The 25,372-nt window shown below is 45.9% G+C and overlaps 1 protein-coding gene across 11 annotated transcripts in view; it reads left to right on the top strand.

Moving 5' to 3' along the window:
- Positions 1-25,372, top strand: part of PRKAG2 (protein kinase AMP-activated non-catalytic subunit gamma 2) — a 251,486-nt gene that overhangs the window by 183,275 nt on the left and 42,839 nt on the right. For 6 of the 11 annotated variants that reach the window (XM_069461977.1, XM_069461976.1, XM_069461975.1 and 3 more), the window contains one exon: positions 11,709-11,778. The exons of 4 other annotated variants lie outside the window; for them this stretch is intronic. In XM_069461977.1, coding sequence (XP_069318078.1) covers positions 11,709-11,778 — 70 coding nt within the window. Of the gene's footprint in view, positions 1-11,708; positions 11,779-15,269; positions 15,273-25,372 lie in introns of all 11 variants that reach the window. One more of the 11 variants, XM_069461981.1, reaches the window with a different exon arrangement.

Below are 25,372 nucleotides of genomic sequence, written 5' to 3'. Positions count from 1 at the left end.
ATAACAAATTACCACCAACTTAATGGCTTAAATCATGTATTTGTTATTGCAGTTTCTGTGGTCAGAAGTTCAGCCACAGTTGAGCTGAGTCCTCTGCTTCAGGGTCTATTGTGAAGCTTGCAATCAAGATGTCAGCCAGGACCAAGGTCTCATCTGAAATTTCAGCTGGGGAAGGATCCCTTTCCGAGCTCATGTGGTTGGTGGCAGGGTTCAGTTCCTTGCAGGCTATTGGTTAGTCCCTTGCTACATGGGCCTCTCCAACACTGCATCTTGCTTCATCAAAGCCAGCAAGAGAGTCTTCTAGTAAGACAGAAGCCACAATCTTGTGTAGACAGAAGCCTAATCACGAAAGTGATATCCCATCCCCTTTGCTATATTCTGTTGGTTACAAGCAAGCCACTAGGTCCCAATCACACACAAGTACAAGAATATCAGGAGGTGGGGATCACTGAAGCCCATTTCAGAGTCTGCATGCCACACTCATACACTTAGTAGGAACAAAAATCCAATCCAAAAATGGGCAAAGGATTTGTACAGTCACTTCACAAAAGAGGGTATATGAACGGGCAATAAGTACATAAAAAGATATCATTGGTCCTCAAGGAAATGCAAATTAAAACCACAATGAGAAACCACTACATACCCACTAGAATGACTAAAATGCCAAAAAAAACTTTAAAGACCATACCAAGAGTTGATGAGGATACGAAGCAACTAGAACTCTCATACCTGGTTGGCAGGAATGTAAAATGGTACGGCCAACCTGCAAAAGAGGCAGTTTCTCATGTTAGACATACACCTACCAAATGACTCAACCATGCTACTCGTTGGTATTTACCCAAGAGAAATGATAGCATGTTCATACATAGACTGGACCGCAAATATTCGTAGCTTTATTCACAATGGTCGAAAATTGGAAACATCCCATATGTTCATCAACATGTGAATGAATAGACAAAATGTGGCATATCCGTGTAATGGAATGCTACTTGGCAATAAAAATGAAGAATTGATATACTCAATGATATGAATGAATCTCAAAATCATTATACTAAGTGAAATAATCCAAATGCAAAAGAGCATTTGGACTGTATGAGTCCATGTATATAAAATTCTAAAAAATATTTATAAAATATTTATAAAAAATATTTATAGTGACATAGTGACAAAAAGTAGCTCGGCAGTTGCCTGGGACTACAGGTGGAAGAAGGGATGAAGCACAAAGAGGCACGAGGAAACTTAATTGTAGCGGTGATTTCACGTTAACTCATCACACTGGGCACTTGGACTGGGTACAGTTTATTGTGGGTAAGTTATACCACAATAAAAAGAGACACTAAAACTCATTCTTAAAAGATTTGCATTATGAAGTGTGAAGTTCACCCTAACCCATGTTAAGTAGCTGCATAGCACTGTCCATGGTAAGTAGAGATCACAGAATTCCCGAGTGCAGAAGATGCAATGGGGGCATCAAGAGGTCCCTTTAATTTCAGCTTGAATATTGTACTTCCTTTGGATTGCTTCACGTAGAACAGAATAGAACAAAAACACAAGTATTCTGTCTCGATCATTTTTGTAACTTTTCACCAAATTAAGGCCAGAGCTTCCATAAATTAGGGGATGAAAAACTATTAACAATGATCTGGCCAGGAATGGTGGCTCACACCTGTAATCCTAGCACTCTGGGAGGCAAGGTGGGAGGATCACCTGAGGTCAGGAGTTTGAGACCAGCCTGAGTAAGAGTGAGACCCCATCTCCACTAAAAATAGAAAAAATTAGCTGGGCAACTAAAAATAGAAAAAAATTAGCCAGGTGTGGTGGCATGCAACTGTAGTCCCAGCCACTCGGGAGGCTGGGGCAGAAGGATCGCTTGAGCCCAGGAGTTTGAGGTTGCTGTGAGCTAGGCTGACGCCACGGCACTCTAGCCCAGGCAACAGAGCGAGACTCTGTCTCAAAAAACAAAAGCAAAATGTTAATTCCAACACTGAAGGGAAAGTGACTATAATCATTTCTAAACAGGAACGGGGTCCAAGGAAGGCAGCAGTAAATTGAATGAAATAACCTCTAAATCCATTTGTGCTACTAAAATCAACTATTTACCCACCAAGTTTTAGTTGATCTGGTAAGGAACACTTCATTTCACTCAGATATTTTTTGAATGCCTACCAAGTGTCAGACACAGACAATGCAAGATGATGAAGAGTCATTCTTCACTTCCCAGAGCTTGTGGGATTTAGACGAGATGGTGGGGTGGGGGGGCAAAAACCTAACTATGGGGTACAATGAACACTATCTGGGTGATGGGCACACCTATAGCCATGACTTAAGCATTACAAAAGCGACCCATGTAACCTAAAACATTTGTACTCCCATAATATTTTGAAATGTAAAAAATGGGAAAAAACAGAGGAGAAGAAAAGTAAATTCTGTCAGTGTGATACCTTGTGGAAGGGAAAGGCAGTTGGTATCCCTGTGGACTAAATCATGACACAGGGCTGGACGTGATGTAACCCCGAGGCAGGACGGTGAAGGTGTATTGCTGGCCTTGCCAACTGAAAGCAAACTGCTTCTGGGGGCCTTGTGGCCAGGGATGGAGAAAAAGGCATTGGCCAGATCAGTAGCTGCACACCAGGTACCAGGAGGTGCGTTAATTTGCTCAAGCAGTGGAACCACATCTGGTACGCAGCTGCAGCTGGAGTCACCACCCGGTTAAGCTTACCATAATCTGCTGTCGCTCTCCAGGATCCACCTGCCTTCTGCACAGGCCAGATAGGAGAGTTGAACAGGGATATGGTGGGAATCACCACCCTGCATCCTCCAAGTCCTCGATGGTAGCACTAATTCCTGCAGTCCTTTAGGGACACTGTATTGTTTGATTTACTATTTTCCTGGCTAGAAGCAGCTCTAATGGCTTCCACTGGGCCTTTCCCTCTGCAGTATCCCTCACCCCACATGCCAGGGACCCAATATGGGGATTCTGCCCCCTGCTGAGTTTGTCTCTGCATTCAAGAACTGGGGAAAGGACCACAGGATAGGTTTGGGGACCCACTGTACACACTGAGTCAGATCTGAGCTAAACTCCATTGATCTCCTTAGCTCCATAGCCCCACTCTAGCTGGAGGGCCACTGTGATGTTTGGGATCTCCTGGAATCAATGTCAGTTCATAGCCAGTGTCCCGTAGTCCCCAAAAGGTGTGATCATTTCCCTTTCCCTAGTGCGCAGTTACCCTGGTAAAGGCTGTAGGTTCCCCCCGGAAAGGATGGAATAAGATTAACGTTAATTTTCGGCAGTGTACTATGGTCCTTCCTGGAAAGGACCTGGCCTCCCCTTCATTCAAGGGGTTCATTGTCTATAAACTGGCTCAAGTCTGGGAATTGACTGGGGGACCAGGACTCTCTACTGTTATGATTCTATTAATAGACTTTTGTTCACTTGACTTGAAAGTTTTTTGCTTATACAGATCAAGTAAGAACTTAGTAAGCTTCCTAGGTTATTTCACTTCTAGGAACACGGTGGCTAACCAGCCAACGCCGTAGGTCTCTCTAGGTCAGACTGCTCCGACCGTGGCTTTGCCTCTGCTGTCCATTATGGTAACCACCCAACCTTGCCTGTGACGGCTGAGTGCCACCACCTGGGCCCTGCCACTCAGAAGCCAGTTGGTCTCGCTGCATTTAAGTTTTCCAGTTGAGTGGCTGTGGTTCCCACTGTAAGGGCCAGCCTACAGGGAAGAGCAGTCGGGAGCTCCTCAGGGGTGCTGGGGCTCCCCTCACAAATCTCTCTCCAGGTATCCGTGAAAGCTGTGTCTTCTGCACCCTCCTAGTCTGGGAGAGTAGGTTTTAAGTGACAAACCCCCTCTGGCATTCCAAGTCTCCCTAAGCCTTGGAATCCCTTCCTCTGCATGACCTGAGACCAGGCATGTCCAGCCTGCTCATGGTGGGCCATCTTTTCATCCGGGTTTCGGCCACCCAGCCACCAAACAACTGTTAGCACCGTCCCAGACTCCCCAGGCTGTAACATGAAATGCAGAATCTCTGCTTAGAGGGCCCATATCAACATAGGTTGACATGATCCAATGTACTTTTCCTTCTGCCATTACACCCTTAATATCCATTCCCACACCTGTTCTCCGGATTTCTGCTTATATAAGTTAGAAAACTCAAGTAGTTCTTTTGGGGTGTGGCACAGCTCCCCGTGGGTCACGCTGTGTACCTCACCGTCAGGGTCCTGCCGGGACTTGAGTCTGGTTGTTGGTGTGGAAGCAGAGAGCAGTGTCGGGTGGGTCCCGAGGAGAATCAGCCTTGTCTGGCTGGGCCACTGCAGGGAGGTGGGGGCAGCGTTACCGTTTCCGCTGGTACTGCGGAGTTATTCCCTCAGATGGAAAGGCCGGCCCGCTGTGGGTGGGGGTGGGGGGGCAGTTCTGCTGGTGAAAAAGACTCATCAGAACTTGAGAGCTCAGTGCCTCCAGCCTCAGCAATGCCACATGTCCTCACCCCAATGTAGAGGACCCCATCCTTCCTCAACCAATGCCCTCACGTTGACAGCAGACACTGTGGGGCTGAGAAATCGGCTTGCGTTGTAATTCAGCCAAAGGACGGGGGCCTGCATCTGGTTCTGAGCAGTATCAGCCCTGTGGCTACGGGGGTGGAGGTTGTGGCCCAGGACACCCTGAGAAGCTCTTGGGCTATGTATGCAAAGCTGGAGCCAGAAATTTGAATCCCTGAGCTCGTCCTTTCCTTCATCACTTGTCCAGCGACATTAGAAGCAACCGGCCAACCTCGTCAGATCTTGGCTTTCCACAAACATTCCAAGCTTTCATAGACACAGTGGCAAGTTCCTTGCTGCTTGCAAGTGGTCGGTTAGGAGCATGAAGTGCAGATATTCTTCGTATCTCACGCCATAGGCTATCCGTGCTCTCTGTCCTATTAGAAGTAGAGGCCATAACATTTTTAGGTCTAATGTCTAGAATTAGACAGCCAATTCCAGAAATACCAAAACCAATTAGGGAAGCTCTTTTTTTTAAATTCTATTCCTCTAGAACCACTCCTGGTACCAAAATCTGTATTGGGGTTCTCAAGAGAGACAGAACCAATCGGAGATAGATGGATAGATAGATAGATAGATAGATAAGAGGGGATTTATTAACATTAGAGAAATTGGCTCATGTGATCATGGAGGCTGAGAAGTCCAACAACAGGCCGTGGGCAAGCTGGGGACACTGGGATGCCCGTAGCATGGCTCAGTCCACATTCCAAAGCCTCAGGATCAGGGAGGCCAATGGTACAATTCTCAGTCCAGGGCCAAAGGCCCAAGAACCCGGGGGGCTGCTGGGGTGAGTCCTGGAGTCTCAGGGCGGGAGAACCTAGAGCTCTAATGCCCAAGGGCAGAAGGAGAAGGGTGTCCCAGCTCCAGAAGAAAGCAAAGTAATCCCTTTCTCTCCTCTTTTGTTCTGTCCCCACCTCAACTGGCTGGTGCCTGCCCCCACTGAGGCAGATCTGCCCCATCAGCCCACCGGCTCACACGCTGTCTGCTCTGGAGACATGCTCACAGACACCCGTTCTCTAGGTATTTCTTAGTCCAGTCAAGCTGACACCCAAGATTGAGATTAACCATCACCGGTGCTCCAGCTCCAGGGAAGCAAAGGGACTAGAAAAGGGCCAGACCGGAGGGGCTTCCGCTGCCCCACTGGCCCAGCCCAGGAGCCTGAGCCGGGACAGGTGTGGGGATGGAGACACTGGGTGGCTTCACGAGAGGCTAAGACAACAAAATGAGAGGACTCAGGAGGTTTTGGATGGACTGCGTTCCAATTGGGTGTAGAAAACTCAAGTGGAGATGAGCAGGGGCAGCTCGGAGCTCAGGGGAGCTGGGCGGGGCCCGGGGCTTGGCCATGGCAGGCGCACAGCGCATAGCGGTGGGACCACGCGAGGGGAGTCAGCAGGGAACGCGTGCGAGGCTCCCGTCCAGCCCTGGGAAGGTTCACGTCGGGCTTGAGCCTACAGAGGACGCCCTTGCAGAGCAGGGTGGCGCTCAAAGAAGACAGCAGGATGCACAGAAGCTGCGGGTTCTGTACACTAAATTATTCAGGACCTTCTTACCCAGTATTTGAGGCTGATTTATTTCCTGCAGTAGCTATTTAAGACTTTTTTAAAAAGGCAGAGCAAACTCATATCCGACCTCGGTGCATAAAGGAGTGCTTTTTTGGCAGTCGCTTTATGATTAAGTTATCAGGCTAGAGTTTTCCCTTCCTATGGTCCTCCAAAATACTGTGTTTTGCTGCACCTGGGCACAATTATGTAAGAGAAACCTTAATGATTTAGCATTTTTCACCAATCAAAAACTCTGTTTTTCAGGCATTCTCTCAATAAAGCTCAGCTCGGGGCCTTCTGTTCCCTCCCACCCCACTAGAGTCCAGTATCCCCCAGACTGGCTCCAGGGGCCAATGGTGGACAGGTAGAAAGGTCCCCAGTGGTGGAACAGCACCAGACCAGAGAAGAAAACCCAGCACCTGTCTACCACGGCGTGCCCATTTAGGTCTCCCTGGGGAAATCCGTCGGGATTATCGGGAGGTTTGGGGTGGTGGGTTTTGTCTGTTTTTGCTGCATTGAACATGCCTGGTGCTGATGGAGTGCGAGAGGAGATGGTATCATAAATGCAAGCGCCTCTCTTTGCACACAGGACCTTGCCAGAGCCCTTCCCTCTCCTCGCCTCCCCTGCCGCTTTCCCCGCCTGCCTGAAATAGCTAGAAGTAAGTCTCGCATAAGTCTGTTGAGCCTTTAAGAAAACATCACCATGAAAGGACAACTTATGACCACCAGCTTCAAATAATTTGTGCTGACGAATCCATCTCTCTTTTGACCCTGTGAACATTTATGTACACACCTAAAAAGCTTTGAAAGCCCTCAAAAGCAATTTCCTCTTTTTCTAGTGTTCTATGACTATCTTCCTGTCTAAGGAAGAGAACATGAGCTGTCTTACTAAGGCAATACCTGTGCAAATAAATTCAACCTCACTAGCGTATTACATAAATCATTTTTATTTTAGGCCACTCCCATACACCCATTATCAAGTGAAGTAGCATAACACATTAATTTGTTTTAATTTATATTCTCTACCAACTTCTGTAGTGATGGCTATAGGTCTTCTTAGTCTGTTGCCACTTTTGTAGTCCTCCTGACATGCATCCTCCCTCCCATTGCTACACATTTCTGCCTCCCAAAATCAAGCCATCAGAGTTACAGGTAAAATTGGTGGTGTTCCTAATCAGTAAACACTAACTAGGGATTTCTTTTTTTACTTATATTAAAATGACTGCAAGAAACAAAAATATAGACTTTTAAAAATAGGATGAAAGACACTTCTGCTGTGTACCACCAAACTTTTTTTTAAATTAAACTTTTTATTTTGAGATAATTATATATTCACTACACTTGTAAAAAATAATACAGAGAGATCTTGTATACCCGTGAGTAACATCTTATTTTTTTTTTTTTTTTTTTTTGAGACAGAGTCTCGCTTTGTTGCCCAGGCTAGAGTGAGTGCCGTGGCATCAGCTTAGCTCACAGCAACCTCAAACTCCTGGGCTCAAGCGATCCTCCTGCCTCAGCCTCCCGAGTAGCTGGGATTACAGGCATGCGCCACCATGCCCGGCTAATTTTTTGAATATATATATTTTAGTTGTCCATATCATTTCTTTCTATTTTTAGTAGAGACGGGGTCTCACTCTTGCTCAGGCTGGTCTCGAACTCCTGACCTTGAGCGATCCACCCGCCTTGGCCTCCAGAGTGCTAGGATTACAGGCGTGAGCCACCGCGCCCGGCCCGTGGGTAACATCTTGTAAAACTATGCAGTACAGAAGACACTGGAACCCTCACACATTGCTAGTGAAAATGTGAAATAGTGCAGCCACTGTGGAAAACATTTTGGTATTGCCTCAAAATATTAAGCATAGAGTTACCATATGACCCAGCAATTCCACTCCTGGGTGGACCCCCAAAAGAAATGAAAACACATGTCCACACAAACGTTTATACATGCATGTTCACGGCAGCATTATTCATAAAAGCCAAAAAGTGGAAACCACCCACATGCCCATCAACTGAGGAATGAATAGACAAAATGTGGTATATCCACACAATGGAATATTATTCAGCATTAAAAAATGAAATGTTGATGCATGTTACAACATGGATAAATCTTGAAAACATTAATGAGAAGCCAGTCACAAAAGACCAGATATTGAATGATTCCACTTATATGAAATGTCCAGAAGAGGCAAATCTATAGCGACAGAAAGCAGATTAGTGGTTGCCTAGAGATGAGTATGGGGGGTGGGCAGGGAATGGGAAGTGACTGGCAGTGGGTACGGGATTTCTCTTTGGGTTGATGAAAATGTTGTAAACTCCGAATACACTGAAAATCACTGAATTGTACACTTAAAATGGGTAAGTTATTTTATGGTATCTGAATTATATTCCAATAAATATGTTTTTAAAATTAATCCAAATTGGCATGTCCTCCACATAATTAAGTCAGCTTGGCTAGACTCATGGCGGAAAAATATAGTGTGATCTCACAAGCAGAATACTAACATTAACAACAGTCAAGATGCAGAACCATTCCATCACCACCACGATTCCTCGCATTGCCCTCCTATAGCCATTGGCACCTCTGTCCCTCTACCCCACCCAGACTCCTGGCATCCACTAATCTGCTCTCCATTTCTACAATTTTATCATTTCAGTGGTACCCTATGAATGGAATCATACCATATGTGGCCTTTTGGGATTGGCTTTTTGTACTCCACATAATTCCTGGGAAATTTGGAGGTTGTTGTCTGTATCAATAGTTCATTCCTTTTTACCGCTGAGTAGTATTCCATCGTATAGACGTACCAGTTTGCTTAACCATCCACCTATTGAATGATATCTGTTTTTTCCAGTTTGGGCTATTACAAATGAAGCTGCTGTAAACATTCATGTACAGGTTTTTGTGCAAACATAAGTTTTCATTTCCCTAGGGTAAATGCCCAAGACTGCAATTGACATGTTATATGGGATTTGCATATTTAGTTTTATAAGAAACTGCCAAATTGTTTTCCAGAATGGCAGTTCCATTTTGCATTCCCACCAGCAATGCAGATGTGATCCCATTTCTCTACAACCTCATCAGCATTTGTTGTTCTTACTATTTATATTTTAGCCATCCTAATAGGTGTGTAGTGATATCTCATTGTGGTTTCAATTTGCATTTGCCATCTGTATATCTTTTTTGGTGAAATATCCCTTCATCTTTTGCCCATGTTCTAACTGGATTATTTTTGCTTTTTTCTGCATAGTGTTGAGAGTTCTGTTTGTATTCCAAACACTAGTAATTTGTTGGCTATGTGGTTTGCAAGTATTTTCTTCTACTCCATTGCTTGTCTTTTCATCCGCTTATCTCGGTCTTTCACAGAGCAAAAGTTCCTTATTTTAATGAGGTTCACTTTATCAGTTTCTCTTTTTATGGATTGTATTTTTGGTGTCAAGTCTCCTAAAACTTTTATAGTTTTACGTTTTGTTTTTTAAGTCTATGATCCGATTTGAGCTATTTTTTGTAAAAGGTGCAAGGCTTAGGTTGAGGTTTATTTTTCTGCCTTTTGATGTCCAAATGCTCCATCCAGCACCATTACTTTCAGACTGTATCAAAAATTGGTTTGGCATATTTGCATGGGTCTATTTCTGGGTTTTTCTATCTGTTTCTATTGATTATTATGTCTGTTTCTCTGCCAATACCACATAGTCTTGGTTACTGTAGCTGCATAGTAAGCTTTAATCTCAAATTGAGCAATTCCTCCCACTTCATTCTTTTTCAAGATTGTTGTAGGTATTCTAGAGCTTGTGCCTTTCCCTCCCCATTTTAGAATAAGCTTATCTTAAGTCCACAAAAACCTCCTGGGAATTTGATAGCAATTTCATTAAATCAAAAGATTTGGGGGAGAACTAATATCTTTTCTATGTTGGGTTTTCCATTTCATGAACATGGGATGTCTCTCCATTTACTAGCTCTTCTTTCCTTTCATCCACATTTTGCAGTTTTCAGCACACAGATGTTGCATATGGTTTCTTCAGTTTATACCTAAGTATTACTTTTCTTAGCCACGATCATAAATGACATTATGTTTATAATGTTTCCACATGTTCATTGTTAGTATATAGAAACGCTGTTGATTTCTGTGGTTGCTCTTGTATCCCATGACCTTGTTGAACTCAGAAGTTCCTGTTTTTGTCGATTCTTTGGGCCTTTATCTGTAGATAACCAAGTCATCTGCATGATTTTAATTTTTTCCCTTTCAATCTGTATCCCTTTTATTTCCTTTTCTTGCCTTATTGCAGGGACTAGAACTTCTAGAACTATGTTTAATAAGATTAGTGAGAACAGACATCCTTGCCTTGTTTCCAACCCTTATTTCCAGTGAAAATGTTCATTCTTTCACTACGAAGCATGACTTAAGCTGTAGATTTTTACCACATCTTACAGTATTATTTTTGTCTTCTTTTCCTCTCCCCACCCCTTTTCTTTTTTTAAGGGGAAGTTTAAGACTCAGGGATTGGCGCAACTGAGATGACAAAGCAAAAAGAAAGATTTCAGTACTTCCTCCTTCGGGCAAGAGTGATAGGACCACGTTCCTTTCCAGAGCTTGGGCCCTTGACAGCCCTAATGGGCGCTAGGGAGCTAATCTCATTAACAGGGCCCTCGCGTCCTGCAGCTGGCGGAGGCCCCTGTAGATGGCGCCGACATGGCTGTCAGGCGACAGGACGTCTGTCCCCTCCCCGGCCGGCACCGCTGCGGGCCACGCCGCCTGCCAACCTGAGCTGGCGATTGGAGAGTCTCGGATACCCAGATCCAGGGTGACTGGAGCGGCCAGGACCAGATTCAGATTGTGTGAGCTTGTGACAGCAGCTTCCCCGGCCGTGAAAAGGGGACGAAAATTAGGAGTCCCGTGGCTGGAAAAAACTGATAGCAACAAAGTGCATCTACAATACGTGTAACCCTTGCAGCAATTTTTTTTTTTAAGGGGGACGAGACGAGACAGTTTGATCTAAAATTATAAAGAGGAAAAGGGAAGCAAGCAGCGACCCCTCGCCGCGGGCCCGTCTCCCTCAGGCATCCCGCGGCCTCCAGGACCGCGCCCCGCCCCCGCGCCTCGCCCGGGGCGCCCCGCCCCGCCCCGCGGGCCGAGCCCACACCTGCGCAGGTTCGACCTGCCGACGCCGGCGGGCCGCGGGGGAGCGGGCGCGGCAGCGTGCGGGCTGCGAGGCCGAGGCAGGGTGAGCGCGCGGGCCTCGCCTAATGGCCGCCGGCGGCCGCGGGGAGGAGGCGGGCGGCGGCCGGAGGGGGCGCCCCGGGCCGCCCTGGCGCGCCGCTCCCCGCGCCCCGGCCCCGGCCCCGCGCACGCCGCCCCCTCGCGGGCCGCCCCACAGGCGCAGGGGCGGGAGCGCGGCGCCCCGCGCGCGGAGGGGCACGCAGGCCGCGGCCGCGCCACCTGCGGCGGCCTGGGGCGGGTGGGCCGCGCGCGCCCCGCCCCGGCCCGGCCCGCCAGCGTCCGCCCGCCAGGCCCCTCCTCCCGGCGGCGCCGCGGAGCGAGGCCCGAGCGCTCGGCCGGCCGCGAGCTCGCCGGCCGGGGACGAGCGCCGCGGCTCATGCTGATCGCTGTCCTCCTCCTCCCCCTCAGGCGGCGCTGGCGGCGGCCCCGGGACCCGCGGAAGCCGGCATGCTGGAGAAATTGGAGTTCGAGGAAGAAGGTGAGTGCGCCTCCCGCCCCGCCCCGCCCTGCGTGCGGGCATTCCCACGGCGGCCGCCCCGCGGAGGGGCGTGTGGGACCCCCGGGCCCCCGCCCCGCTCGGCCGGCCGCTGCCCAGCCGAGGGCTGCGTCCTGCGGGAGCCTCGTGGGGACGTGGGCGCCGGCGAGCTCGGGGGTACAGGGCACGCCGTGCCTTCCGGAGGGGACACCAGCTGGGCTTCCCGGAGGAGCCCGGCCACCCGGCATCCGCACTGATGGGCGGCCCTTTTGTCCTTACTAGCCGAACTCGAAATAGAGCAAGGTGTCATGCCGTGCTAATTGTACATGTCACCATACACTCAGAGGTAACCCCAGATTCCATCTACAGTCCATACCTTTAACCCAAACTGGTTCCCTTATGTGTATTTGTGAAAATACCACCAGTAGGGTGTGTCTTCTTTTTTAATAGGGAAAGTTAAACATGAAAACCTGAAGCGGCTTATTGAACTGGTTTTGAGTTCAGGCGACCCTCTCGCCCCATCATTCCGGTCGCCACTCCTCTCACTTTGTTTTTCTTTTTCCTGTCCTGTTTTCTTCTTATATCTTCTTACAGGTAAATAACCTGAATCTTAATTTAGAGGCTGTTAAAATTTGCCAGGGATAAGCTTGTTCTTTGGCAAAATTAATATTTAAAATGAAATATGATGAGCTATCACCAGGATCTTGTTCTGAAGCTGTTAAAATTTGAAGGAGATGAGCTTGTTCTTTGGCAAAATTAATACTTAAAATGGAATACGATGAGCACAGAGTCAAAAAAGAACTCTATATAAGATGCTTAACAATTTGAGGACTTCAAAAGGCCTTCACACTATCTTGTGTACTTCCATTATTTATTTAGCGACTTCTCTTTTTTCTGGGAGTGTTGATAGACTAAAGCTCTGGAAACAAAGAATGTGCCATGTGGAGGCTGTCCCTTGTGCCAACTTTACTTTCATACCTCTGTTCATTCACAGTCAGGCAATTACTTAAATAAGAGTGCACAGCCAACATGAGAGCATTAGCCCAATAGAATTAGCCAGTGCCTGTTATCTTCTAGATTCACTGCAGCATTTTACAAACATGTTAGCTAGAAGATAATGCAGTCATAGTAATTGTCGTTAAAAGTCTTTGTCCATGTTTATTATTAACAAATGGTGCATTTCAGAATTTTGCATTTTATTCTACTGAAAAATAAATCCAGTGTCTTAATTCGAATCCACCTCACTATTCCTCGATTTTATTATATTGCAGGCCAAATTTTGGCCACTGTCCACAGGGTGATATGGTGACTCTTTCCATTGAGACTTTGAATGTCTAAATCACAGCTTTTTTTTTTTTTTTTTGTCTTTGATGTTAGTAACAATGAGAGTCTATTGCATTTATAATTTTCTCAGATTAACATGGCGGCAAGAGGAGACTCCAGAGCAGGCCCAGGGCCAGGTTCACATCACACCTCCGCCCCTTATTGTGCTATTTGACCTTGATGAGTTACTTAGCCTCTCTGTGCCTTGGTTTCCTCATTTATAAAATGGAGCTAATATCAGGATTAAATCAGGCAGTCTATCATGGTATTTAATACGGTATAAACCCATAATAAGCACTTTGTAAATGTTAGTTACTGTTATTACTAAAGTGCCATTAACCATTGTACTGAATTCATGAACTATTTTTTTTTTTTTTTTTAAGAGATAGGGTCTCACTCTATTGTACAGGCTGGAGTCCGGTAGCCTGATCATAACTTATTGCAGCCTTGAACTCCTGGGCTCAATTGATCCTCCTGCCTCAGCTTCCCAAATAGCTGGGGCTATAGGTGTGCACTACCATGCCTGCCTAATTTTTTAATTTTTTGTGGAAATTGGGATCTCACTATGTTTCCCAGGCTGGTCTCAAACTCCCGGTTTCAAGCAATTCTCCTGCCTCGGCCTTCCAAAGTGCTGGGATTATAGACATGAGCCATTGTGCCCTGCCTGAATTCATGGACTTTTTAAGGCTTTTATTAATGAATTTAACACAGAGATTCTTCTCAACAGAGATTTGGTGTCCCCTTTTTTTTTTCTTACTTGAGATTCATTAATTTAATTGTGTTGCATTTCTTAAAGCAGATATACAATCTTTTTTTCTTTAGCATTATTTCTGCCAGTGTAATGAATGTAAAGTATTAAACCTAAGCATCTAAGAAAGGAAATTTCCCCTTTCACCCATCTAATTTTATCTACAGTGCTGTCATTACTTTAAAGCATACTGAATCCCACAAATAACCCTGTCAAACTTTTCTAGATTTTTAAGGAGGCAGAATGTTAAACAGTGACTTGGAAGCTGAGCTGAGCTGGAAGAAGGAATAGTGTTGGCGTGCTAGTCCAAAACGCTTTGTTTCTTTTGAACTTTAAATTGCTTATTCATCTAAAATACAGAAAAATTCAGTATCAAGCAGAATCTTATCTAGGGGGAGAAGAGTCCCCACGGTAAGGCATTACACCTTTAAATATGCTGTGAACTGATGTATTAGTAGCCTAGGTAATAGATAGCCACTGAATAGATCCTTGTTTCATCTTTAAATGTCCATCTTACCCAGTTAGTATCTTAATTTATGCCTTGATGTCTGGAGGCATGACTCTGACCAAGACACATTTATTATCCATGGAAACACATAATTACTAATATTTTTGTTACCAAGTATTTTTCTATTTCCTGATAATTTATAACCGGTACTATATTTGTTAGAAACGACCTAGAGGCACTAGTGAAGTCGGGGAGAAGGTTTGGGGTCATCTTTGGCCTGGGATGTGATGCAAGCTCCCTGTTCCTTTCTGCCGTCAGCCCTCCTTACCGACCAGTTTCCTGTCTGCATATCTGATAAAGGCAGACTTCTCTTACTCTGCAGGTCCACCGCCCCTCCCTTTATGTGCACCAGAGTTGCCAGAAGTCTTTTAAAAAAGGCAGATTCCAATTCTCTAGATCTGGGTTGAGACCTGAGATTCCGCATTTCTGCCCAGCCCCAGGGGATGCTACTGCCTCCAGTTCTCAGACCCCTCTTTGAATAACAAAGCTCTAGGACCTGGGCAAGCAAATTTTTTCTGTAAAGGGCCAAATAGTAAATATTTCAGCCTTTGCAGGTGATGTGGTTTCAGCCTGTTGTAACTACTCAGTTTGCCCTTGCAGCAGGAAAGCACAAAGCCGCTAAAGACCAAACAATAGGCAGGGCTGTGTTCCAGTAAAACTTTATTTACCAAAACAGGCCAGATTAGGCCCCCAGGCATAGTTTGCCAGAGCCCTGCTCTGCATTTGCCTGTGTCTGCGCCTTGGGTGGCACATTCTCGGGACTGTGCAGCTGCGTACACCCTGCCCATCATACCAGGACCTCAAGGCTCAACCCAGATCTCACCGGCTCTTTGAGGCCCCCCCAGAATACTTTGTGTTCTTCTCTCACAGCTCCCCTCTCTCTTCCCAGCGCCTACTGTCATGGCTGGGGTATAGCAGGTGCTCGGCGGTGTCTCGTGATCTCAGTGATTCCATTAAGTGTCTGTAGCTATTAATACTTTATGGGGATGTTTGGAGATTAAATGATTCTGCATATGAAAAACAGTGAGAAGTGTGCCTAGCCCATAGCAATCACTTTCTGAGTTTGCTTTTTACATTTTGGTTGTTTTGTTTTGTTTTGTTTTGGTTTTTGGTTCTTTTTGAGGCAGGGCCTCTCTTTGTTGCCCAGGCTGGAGTACAGTGGTGCAATCATAGCTCACTGCAGCCTCGAACTCCGGGGCTCAAACCATCCTCCTGCCCCACCCTCCGAGTAGATGGGACTATAGGTGGGTGGCACCACGCCTAGCTAATTTTTTTTTTAATGTTTTTATAGACACAGGGTCTCACTCTGTTGCCCAGGCTGGTCTAGAACTCCTGCCCCTCAAACAGTCCTCCCGCTTTGGCCTCCCAAAGTGTTAGGATTACAGGCGTGAGCTCCCACTCATGGCTGCTCTTTACATTTTTAATTGCTACACCAGTCACATCTTTTCTGTGTTTGTGTTTATCAATATTAACTGTCTTGAACTTATTTACTGGCCAGGACCAAGCACAAAGTACTTAGTAAGCACCTGAACACAACCCATGAATGCTTTTGGAAGTAGGTAATTATTCAGCAGTTTTATTCATGACTAGCAAACCTACTCCTGGCACTACTACCCGAAGTCTGCGGCCTGTGGAGCGCTATTGGTGCACTCTCCCAGCTTCCCTCTTGTCTTAGCTGCCCCAGGATCTTCAGTTACTTCAAGTTTCTGATAACTTGCCGTGGTGGTTTTACCCGGTTAGCTAAGGGGAGGTCTTGCGGTCCACCTCTCCCTCCTCTTCCTCCTCGTTTGCTGCTTGCTTCATCCCAACCAATCCATTCTGTCCTGACCGTTCCTTCTTCACCTGCAAGTACCCATAATTCCTGGGATAACCCATAAAGTCTCTTAGGGCTTTGCTTGTTTTGTTATTGTCATCATTATGGGTTTTCTCTATAAAACCAGGGGCCGACACTTGGTGAGCTTTTAATTTTCCTTCTGCTTCAAAAATAGGACCCCAGGCCAGGCACAGTGGCTCATGCCTGTGATCTCAGCATGTTGGAAGGCTGAGGTGGGAGAGTGGGAGGGTCGCTTGAGGCTAGGAGATTGAGACCAGCCTGGGCAACATAGTGAGACCCTGTCTCTACAAAAAAAATTTTAAACTTAGCCAGACATGGTGGCACACCTGTAGCCTCAGCACTTGGGAGGCTGAGGCAGGAGGATCACTTGAGCCCAGGAGTTGAAGGCTGTAGTGAGCTATGACTGTGCCACTGCACTCTAGCCTGGGCAACAGAGCAAGACCCTATCTCTAAAAAAAGGAAAAAAAAATAAGGCCCCAAAGCAATCAATAATCACTATATAAACTAACAGACAGAGCAAAAGTTTGCATTAACTCATAACTCATTCCTTCTCAACTGGGGGAAATAATACTCTGAGTGAGCAAAGATTAGTCCTTGCTGGGGCAAAATAATCTGAGGTTTTACAGGAGTTTGCGACCCTCCAAAGGGCCATAGTAGATGAGCAAACATACTCTATGTCTGTGGCATTAACATTTCGTGGAGGTGAGACAATTAGAGGAAAAAATATACAAAATGACTGGGGGAGGATGGGGAGGGAGAATAATGAAAAAGAGGCAGGCGCGGTGGCTCACGCCTGTAACCCTACCACTCTGGGAGGCCAAGCCGGGAGGATCGCTTGAACTCAGGAGTTCAAGACCAGCCTGAGCAAGAGCGAGACTCTGTCTCTCCAAAAAATAGAAAAATTAGCCAGGCTTGGTTGCTCATACCTGTAGTCCCAGCCACTGGGGAGGCTGAGGCAGGAGGATCACTTGAACCCAGAAGTTTGAGATTATAGTGAGCTATGGTGATGACACTACTCCAGCCCGGCTGACAATGTGAGACTCTCTCCAAAAAAGAAAAAAAGAAAAAGAGGTTGAGAAACTGCTCCAATTTACTCAAGGGAGAATTGCCTTTCACGTATTTTTGGTACCGATTAAATCATTCCCCTATCACTTCGCTTTCAGAGGATCATCTCAGAGACGCTCAAGAGAGTCACCTTGTCAGTTTACTGACTGATGGGGGGAGCGGTCCTGAGCTCTGGGGGGAGAGGTGTTAAAGTGGCAGGTTTGTGGTCACAGCTTAGTTGCTTTGTCCTTACTTGTAGTACTAGAAGGCTCTGATAATGATCTGTTTTCTAAACTCTGCCTTCCCTACTGAGTTTACATGCTCGTCTTAGATAAGAGATCTATTGTTTCTTGATTATAGTACTTAAAATTTTATAAAATGTCTATAATTAAAATTTTCCCTCTCTAGCTGGCCCCATATTTAACACAGTGCCCTTTTTCATAGGTTTTAGGTACACATGTTAATATCTCCGAAGTCAGGCTGTGACTTAACATTTGATGGTATCTTAGACTTGATGAGATAGCGCAGTTAGATGGTTTGTTGCCAGAGAAGGAAAGATCCCTGACTGGTTTCAACAAGGAGGAAAACGCATGGGGAGGATACAGAGATATCCTAAAAGTGGGGTTTGTCACCAGGCTTCACAAGCAACTGGAACCAAATGGAAAGTTATCAGGAGCCAGGGCAGCGGCTCTGCTCACCTCTCTGGGGCCTCGCGGCCTTCCCTCTCTGGGCCTTTCTCTGCTTCCTGGTGGGCCTGGCAGCAAATGGCCTTTGGTGTTTACTTGGAAAATTGGAAAAATTTTATTAATATATCCTTTTTTTCTATGGTTGTGATAATCGTGGGCATATATTAAAGATAGTGAGGCAGCGTTGTAAGTCCTCCGCATCTATCTAATCCTCAGGACAACCCTAAGAGATAAATATCCTTATCATCCCTATTTTACAGAGGAGGAAGTTAAGAAAGTCAGAGGTTAAATAGCTTAACTGAGGTGACATCCTTGGGAAGGTGGGAGACCAGGCTTCAGACAGGCATTGGACAAGCAGAGCCCCTGCTCTGGCCCAGGGTGCACAGCCGGTGTGAAGCCATCTGCCCAGAAACCCGGTCCCCGCCTTCCCCTCCTAGTGCTGCTTACCCCTCTCCACCGCTCCACCCACGCTCACCGGGCCGCCAGTGGCTTTCGCTTTGCAAGACCTGGTGGACGTCTGTCACACCGCATGTTACGTTAACTCTCAGTAACAGTCCACAGAGATGACCTCTGCTCTCTTCTTGAAGCACATCCATAATTTCTGTGACACAGCACTCCTGGTCTCCTCGTACACGTCTGGCTGTTTATTTCCTTGAGGGTTCTATTCTTACTCTTCTTTTTCTTTTCTTTTCTTTCTTTTTTTTTTAGCAGCAGATTTCATGTGACATAGTTCACACCATGCCATCACCCTTCCTCCTTGAGCATCAGATACTGGACTCCTTGCCGCTCTGTCCAAGGCTCACTTCTCATTCTGCACCATCACCCTGGACAGTCGTCACTTCCGCGGCTTTGATGGCTTTGATGACATGATACGTGATCGCTCTGTTCTTGTCTCCCTCCCTCCTTTCTTTGTTTTTTACATCCTGATCCAATAAATGGCCCTGCCCCCACCTGGCTGTTTTAACTAGTAGGGGGGTTGGCTCTCGCTCTGTCTCTTGCCCACCATCCAAGAGAGCAACTCCTCGCTGTCACTTACTAAATATCGACCTCCCTCCATCCCCCGGGCTGTTGTCCCCATCTTCCTATGGACTATTCAAGAAGCCTGAGCTCTCCCAGCACCTACTCTGCCCCCTCCAATCAATTTTCTGTGCTGCAATTAGAGATATTTTCTAAAAACATCTATCTAATCATGTCACTTCCTTGCCTAAAAGCTTTCACTGCCTTTCCTTTGCCTTAAGGCCGGAGTCCAGATTTCTGAGCATGTCTTTGATGTACCCTGTTTGTTCTTCCTTCTCCCTTCCTCTCCAGCCTTTTCTCGACCTCTTCCCTCCTTGCATTTCCCCCAGCTATTCTGGCCTCAAGGTCCTCAAACCTCGTTTTTCCTCCCGGCCTCTGGACTGTCTTCACACAGGCTGTTCCTCTCCTCAATCTTCCCTCTCCTCTGGGCCACCTCCTGGTCTTCTTCAGGCCTCAGGTTAATGTCCAGGAAGCCTTTCCAGAAGCCCCAGTGAGGACTTCCCGAATCCCTCACGACCCTTGCAGTTGGTGGGTCCTGCCAGGGGAGGTGCCTTTGCTTGTTTCTTTGCCACTCACGCCTAAGCCCTATGAGGCCTGAGAGTGAAGACTTGGTATCTGCTCGGCCTTGAGGATGCTCTGATGAATAAGATGTAGTTTTCAGTAAATATTTGTTACACACATGAACATATGTATTTTGGAGCTTTAACTTTTACTCTGACACGTAGGCTTAGTGTACTTCAGGTGGTTGATGTTATTTCTTACAAAGAAATAAGGCGTTTATATTTAAGGCATAAAAATGAGAGGAAATCCATTTGCCATGTCAGTGGTGCGCTAATCAAAAAGCAATGATGGGCCGGGCGCGGTGGCTCACGCCTGTAATCCTAGCACTCTGGGAGGCCGAGGCGGGTGGATCGCTCGAGGTCAGGAGTTCGAGACCAGCCTGAGCAAGAGCGAGACCCCGTCTCTACTAAAAATAGAAAGAAATTATATGGACAACTAAAATATATATATACAAAAAATTAGCCGGGCATGGTGGCACATGCCTGTAATCCCAGCTACTTGGGAGGCTGAGGCAGGAGGATTGCCGGAGCCCAGGAGTTTGAGGTTGCTGTGAGCTAAGCTGACGCCACGGCACTCACTCTAGCCCGGGCAACAGAGTGAGACTCTGTCTCAAAAAAAAAAAAAAGCAATGATGGGCACATGTTTATAATCCCAGCTACTCAGGAGGTTGGGAGAGGGGAGGAATGCGTGAGGCCAAGAGTTCGCATCCAGCCTGGGCAACATAGTGAGACACCTCCCCCCCTTAAAAAAGGGGGGAGCACAGGCATTAACAGGAAGCAGAGATGGAGGAAGTGAAGATGACTCAGGCGTATCTCCCTGAGGGTAAAAGGCGTCTCCACCTGTGAGGTCAGGATTTATTACATGCAGTGATAAACTCGAAGGCAGCAACAAGCGGATAGAACGGGATGGCTTGCTCACACGTGAGGGAAGAGCCTTTTCGGGCTTGCTTTCCTGGCAGTGATTGCGCTTGTGCTAACGTGGGGGTGTGGGGAAAGGAGTCTTGACTTATCTCTGATAATAAAGGAGGAGAGTGGTTTTTTTTTTTTTTTTGCGGGGGTGGGGGACTAATTTAGGAACCTTTTGGCTACATTTTAGTCACTCTTCAATCTGTCTAATATGCTGCTTTCTATTTCCCGTGTATCTGCATCTGTGTGACATCACTGAGGTTTCTGGACGTTGTGCTGATTCATTTTGTTTTAGGCTGCACTTTGGTCGTGTGTAACCAACAGTAAGTTGCTAACAATGAATTATTATTTATCAGTCATGTTCTACATTTTCTTTGAAGCGGAGTGTTTAATCATTCCATCAAGACCTCAGGAACGTACACGTACACATTCTAATGCTTGCTTGTGCCCTTCTCTTGACTCTGCTTTTTGAGTTGATTTCTCTAACTTCGAGGCGTTTGCATATGGTGTGACCGCCTTTTAAATGTATATGTAATCACAGTCATAGCAATTGAGAGCATGAGTCAGAGCCAGATTGGAGTCCCATTTCAGAAGTCTTAGTAACTGTGAGACCTTTGGTAAGTTATTTCAAGCTTTGGTTTCTTCGTGTGTAGCCGGGGAGTAATAATGGTGCCCAGCCAGCAGGACTACATGTGGTTAAGTGACATGAGCATAACATTCACTAAAGTGCCTGGTCCATGGCACAGTCTCCGTAATTAGTAACTATGATGATGACTAGAAAGGACAGAAATGGCAACTGAGCAAAAACGTCAAAGTTGAAGTCACCGTTGGTGCGTCAGCAACCCTGGCTGTTCGTACCGTCAGACTTTCCCCGTGTGGATGCACGTGTGTTTGCCAAATGCGGTTGGCAGCATTTGTGAATGGGTGTTTATTTGTCCCCGTTCCCCAGAAGTGTCCTGCAGGAAAGATGGTGTTATTCCCATCTTACAAACGGAGAAATTCAGACTCAGGGGCATCAGTTTGCTCAAGGTCACAAGGAAGGTGATGCAGTTCTGATCGAGGTTTGGTCTGGAGGTTGCCCTGTTGTTTCTTCCGCACTGCCCCCCACTGGAACTTGGAGCACCTTGCTTGCTGCCTGACGTGCTTGACAGAGGGACCTGAGCCTGCGAGCCTATAAGGGCAGCTCCTATTTTAGTGCCTTACTGGAATGACACTGCAAGTTGTTTTTTCATGTTTTGATTTGAATTAGTAATTGTTAATAGTGCTTACATGTATTTTAAAAACAACGATGCGCCATGTTAACGACAGCAGAGGGCCCGCAATAGGAGGATCCATTATATTGCTAACGCCCAAAGATGTGCACACATTTATGGAAACTCTGCTGTTTGTTTCGGTGTGAGTTAGAATAGCCTTTTGTCAGAATCTCAAACTGCAGGACACTTGTGGGGACTTGGGTGAAGTTCCCATCTTGAATTCACCTGAACAAATCGATCGAAATGCCCTGCCACTCGGTGGTTTGCTGAATAGATTCATTTATCTCTCTTCCAAAAATCCACTGAAATGATAGAAATCAATGAAATCAAATACAAACACAGTCTTGATCAATAAAAACAAAAGCTTAGTTCTTGGAGAAGGCAGTAAAGTGGGTAAGCCTTTGTCAAGTCCGTTGAAGAAAAAAATGAGTAAAAATGCAAAGCGCTAGAAATGAGAGTCTTCTTAACTATAAACATAGAGATTTTTAAAATAATGTTAAAGAAAACCAAATATATCAAACTATCAATAAATTTTTTTAAAGTTTTGAATCATTTCTTGAATAAATTTTACCAGTTTGTATTTTCCTGGTTAGTTATTCCTTTTATCAATCACCATAGAAGAAATTTAAAAGTAATTGGATTGTACTCTATAATAAGGTGAAATGTATGCACGTGAGATGTGAATTCTATCTCACTAAAGCTGTTTTTATATGGAGAGACATTGTTTTTTTATTAGAGAGGGGGTCTCTTGTTCAGGCTGGTCTCGAACTCCTGAGTTCAAGCGATCCTCCCGCCTTGGCCTCCCAGTTGCTAGGATTACAGGCGTGAGCCACCTCACCCAGCCTTAAAGCTATTTTTTAAAAAACAGTAATTAAAAGGTCTTATTCTTCCTCTTCTGCCACAAAAGAGGTACAGTATTCAGCCTGTTAATGGATGAATTCTGTAAAACTTTTCAGGGACAGTTAATTCCTTGACTATTTAAATTATTTTAAAGCTTAGGAAAAGACGGAAAGCTTCCCAACTCATTCTGTGAGCCTAGCTTGATCCTGAAATCAAAACCAGAGGAAGATAGCACACAAAGAAGACGACAAATGCGGAATCTTACATTTAAAATATGGGCAAAACCCTTAAATAAAAACTAGTGAACTGAGCCATGCGCAGTATTGAAAGCCTAATCTATTGTAGCCAAGCAGGGCTTATCTTAGACATGCAAGTGTTCTTCAGCACATTAAGAAATCTACCAAGGAATCTAGTCCAAGCTACTCCGGAACTGAGGTGGGAGGATTGCTTGAGCCCAGGAGTTCGAGGCCAGCCTGGGCAATGTAGCAAAATCCAGCAATAACAGATAAAGGAGAGAAACCTATGATCATGTCAGTAGATATTAAAGTAGCAGTTAGTAAAATTCAACATATGTTCCTTTTAAAGAAATCCTTAATAAGCTAGGGATAGAGTTTGTGTAGATTGCTGAAAGTAGACTGATGTCAGCGGGCGGGGCTGCAGCCGTGCAGTTCCTTGTGCAGGTGAGTCTCCCCTATCCCAGTGCTTGGGACCAGAAGTGTTTTGGATTTTTTTCAGAGTTAATGATCTTTGTGTATATGTAGTGACGTATCTTGGGGAAGTCTTGACATGAAATTCATTTATGTTTCTTATAGACCTTATACACATAGCCTGAGGGTAACTTAATATAATGTTTTGGGTAATTTTGTATATGAAACCAAGTTTGTGTACGTTGATTGAACCATCAGAAAGCAAAGGTGTCACCATCTCAGTCACCCGTGTGGACCATCTGTGGTTGGTTGGCATCACCACCATCCGGGACTCTGAATTTATGTGCTGCTGCTAAGCAGTCATTGTCTTACACTTATTCATACATGAGAACTTAGTAAAACAAACAAACAAAAAACTGACATAGCATTCATGCAGTGAAAAAGTAACGTGTTTAGGGTAACTTGCGGTGTCACGTTGGCATTCGGGAAGTTTCAGATTTTGGAGCATTTCAGATTTCAGGTGTTCTGATTAGAGATGTCCACCTGTTATAACTGCCAGGGCGTTCCTGACTCTCCCACCTGTGTGGTGCTGGCTGCTCTGTCCTGGTGAGCTCACCGTGGCCATCACTGTTGCCTCATCGTAGTAATCAGGTTCTGTTTCCTGAAAAAGGAAACATTGGCTGCGATGGATGCTTTAATTATAATCTCAAATTAAACATGAAGCCATTTAAAAACCCTGATGGGAAGAAACCACATGTAATGTTAAGGTCACTGCTTTATTGTGACTTTCCTTAGACATTTATTGCAGCTCATTTTAAACTAATTGGGCAAACCATTTGCCTTGATCTTGCTTGTACTTTTTCTTCCCAAATAACTCTTTTCTGCCCCCCTTATTTAGAGGTGCGTCCGAGTTTTCTCGGCAGTGTGTGCATTTGCCTCCACACACGCGTGCAGCCAGAAGCAAAAGGCGCGGAAGGGGAAACTCCTAGCGGACTTCGTTTGCTCCGCTGCTTTATAGTCTCGAGCCCTGCAAAACTGTATGAGCGTTTGCCCTTGTAACTGTTTAGGTTTCTAAGCACTTTAGAAGGACTTATTTAAGACTTTAATTTTTTCTTTTCCATGTACTTTTAACTTTCATATTCTCCTTTTTTTGCTTATTTCTGACTCAAATATTTTAAGCATTTTCTAAAAAGAGAAAATGTTATGTGAATATAGTAAACTTGTGTCTCTAAATGTAAAGTGTAAAAGATACATTTAAAAATAACACTGGTAATATTTTTCCTTGTGGAATTACAATGAAATTCAGTATATTAAAATTGTAGAAATTGGGAATAAGGAGTCAGATTTTTCCGGTTTGGGGTTTTTTTTAAGTGAAATTTGGGCTAGTGTATAAATTTTGTTTCAAAATGCCTTACACACTTAGCTCTTTAAGACAAGATTTGGATCTATTACTATGTCCTGTAATTAATGAATGACTACAAGCCTTAAAATATGATATTCAGTCATTGTAAGTAAGAGAGGTGGTGGTTTGACTTGGTATCAGGCACGTGTGTGCCTGTGTGTGCGTCCACGCACATGTCTCCTCCCGACCTTGGTCCTGCATTGGCCAAGCAGAGCCACTCTCAGGTGGCAGCTGGACAGTAGCTTCAAAAGCCAGTCCCCAAGCGGAAGCCGCTGCTCCTTCTGAGGCTCACGCCCATCTGTCAGTCCCTCGAGTCCCTCGGCCCCTCGGCTCTGTTCAGTGAAACTCCCTGACCAGCTGGCACCGTCGCTTGCCGAGGAGGGTGTCCTAGCTGACTCGGTGATGGCAGCGCGACGAGGGAGCTGGTCAGAGTGGGCAGTTACTCCCCTCTGAACACAGGCGGTGCCTGGGGGCTGTCTGTGCATCGCGAGGGTCAGCGGCTCGCTGCTGGGCCCAGGGCAGACGGTTCTCCGTGTGCCGAAGGTGCAGCAACAAAGGTGGAGAGTCGGGCGGTGAGGTGAAGCCCGCGTCTGTCTGTTCCCTCATTTCCCCGCTGAGTCGGTGCCTCTGCACCTCGTGGGCTTTGCAGCCAGGGCTGGCGCCCTTCGCTGCACTGCCTTGTCTTTGCGCTTGTTCTGTTTGTCTCCCCTCTAGTCTCCTCCTCCCTAGATCTGCCCTGAACGTGGCTGCCAAGGCCATCATGGCTTGAGAGCGCAGGTCTGAGCCCAGCACTGCCCCGCCTGGCTTTCTGCAGCGGCTTCCCATCACC

The sequence above is a fragment of the Eulemur rufifrons genome, chromosome 29, assembly GCF_041146395.1.
Source record: "Eulemur rufifrons isolate Redbay chromosome 29, OSU_ERuf_1, whole genome shotgun sequence".
Lineage (NCBI taxonomy): Eukaryota > Metazoa > Chordata > Mammalia > Primates > Lemuridae > Eulemur > Eulemur rufifrons.
Note: the sequence above shows the minus strand (reverse complement) of the source record. Positions and strands in the feature narration are given on the sequence as shown.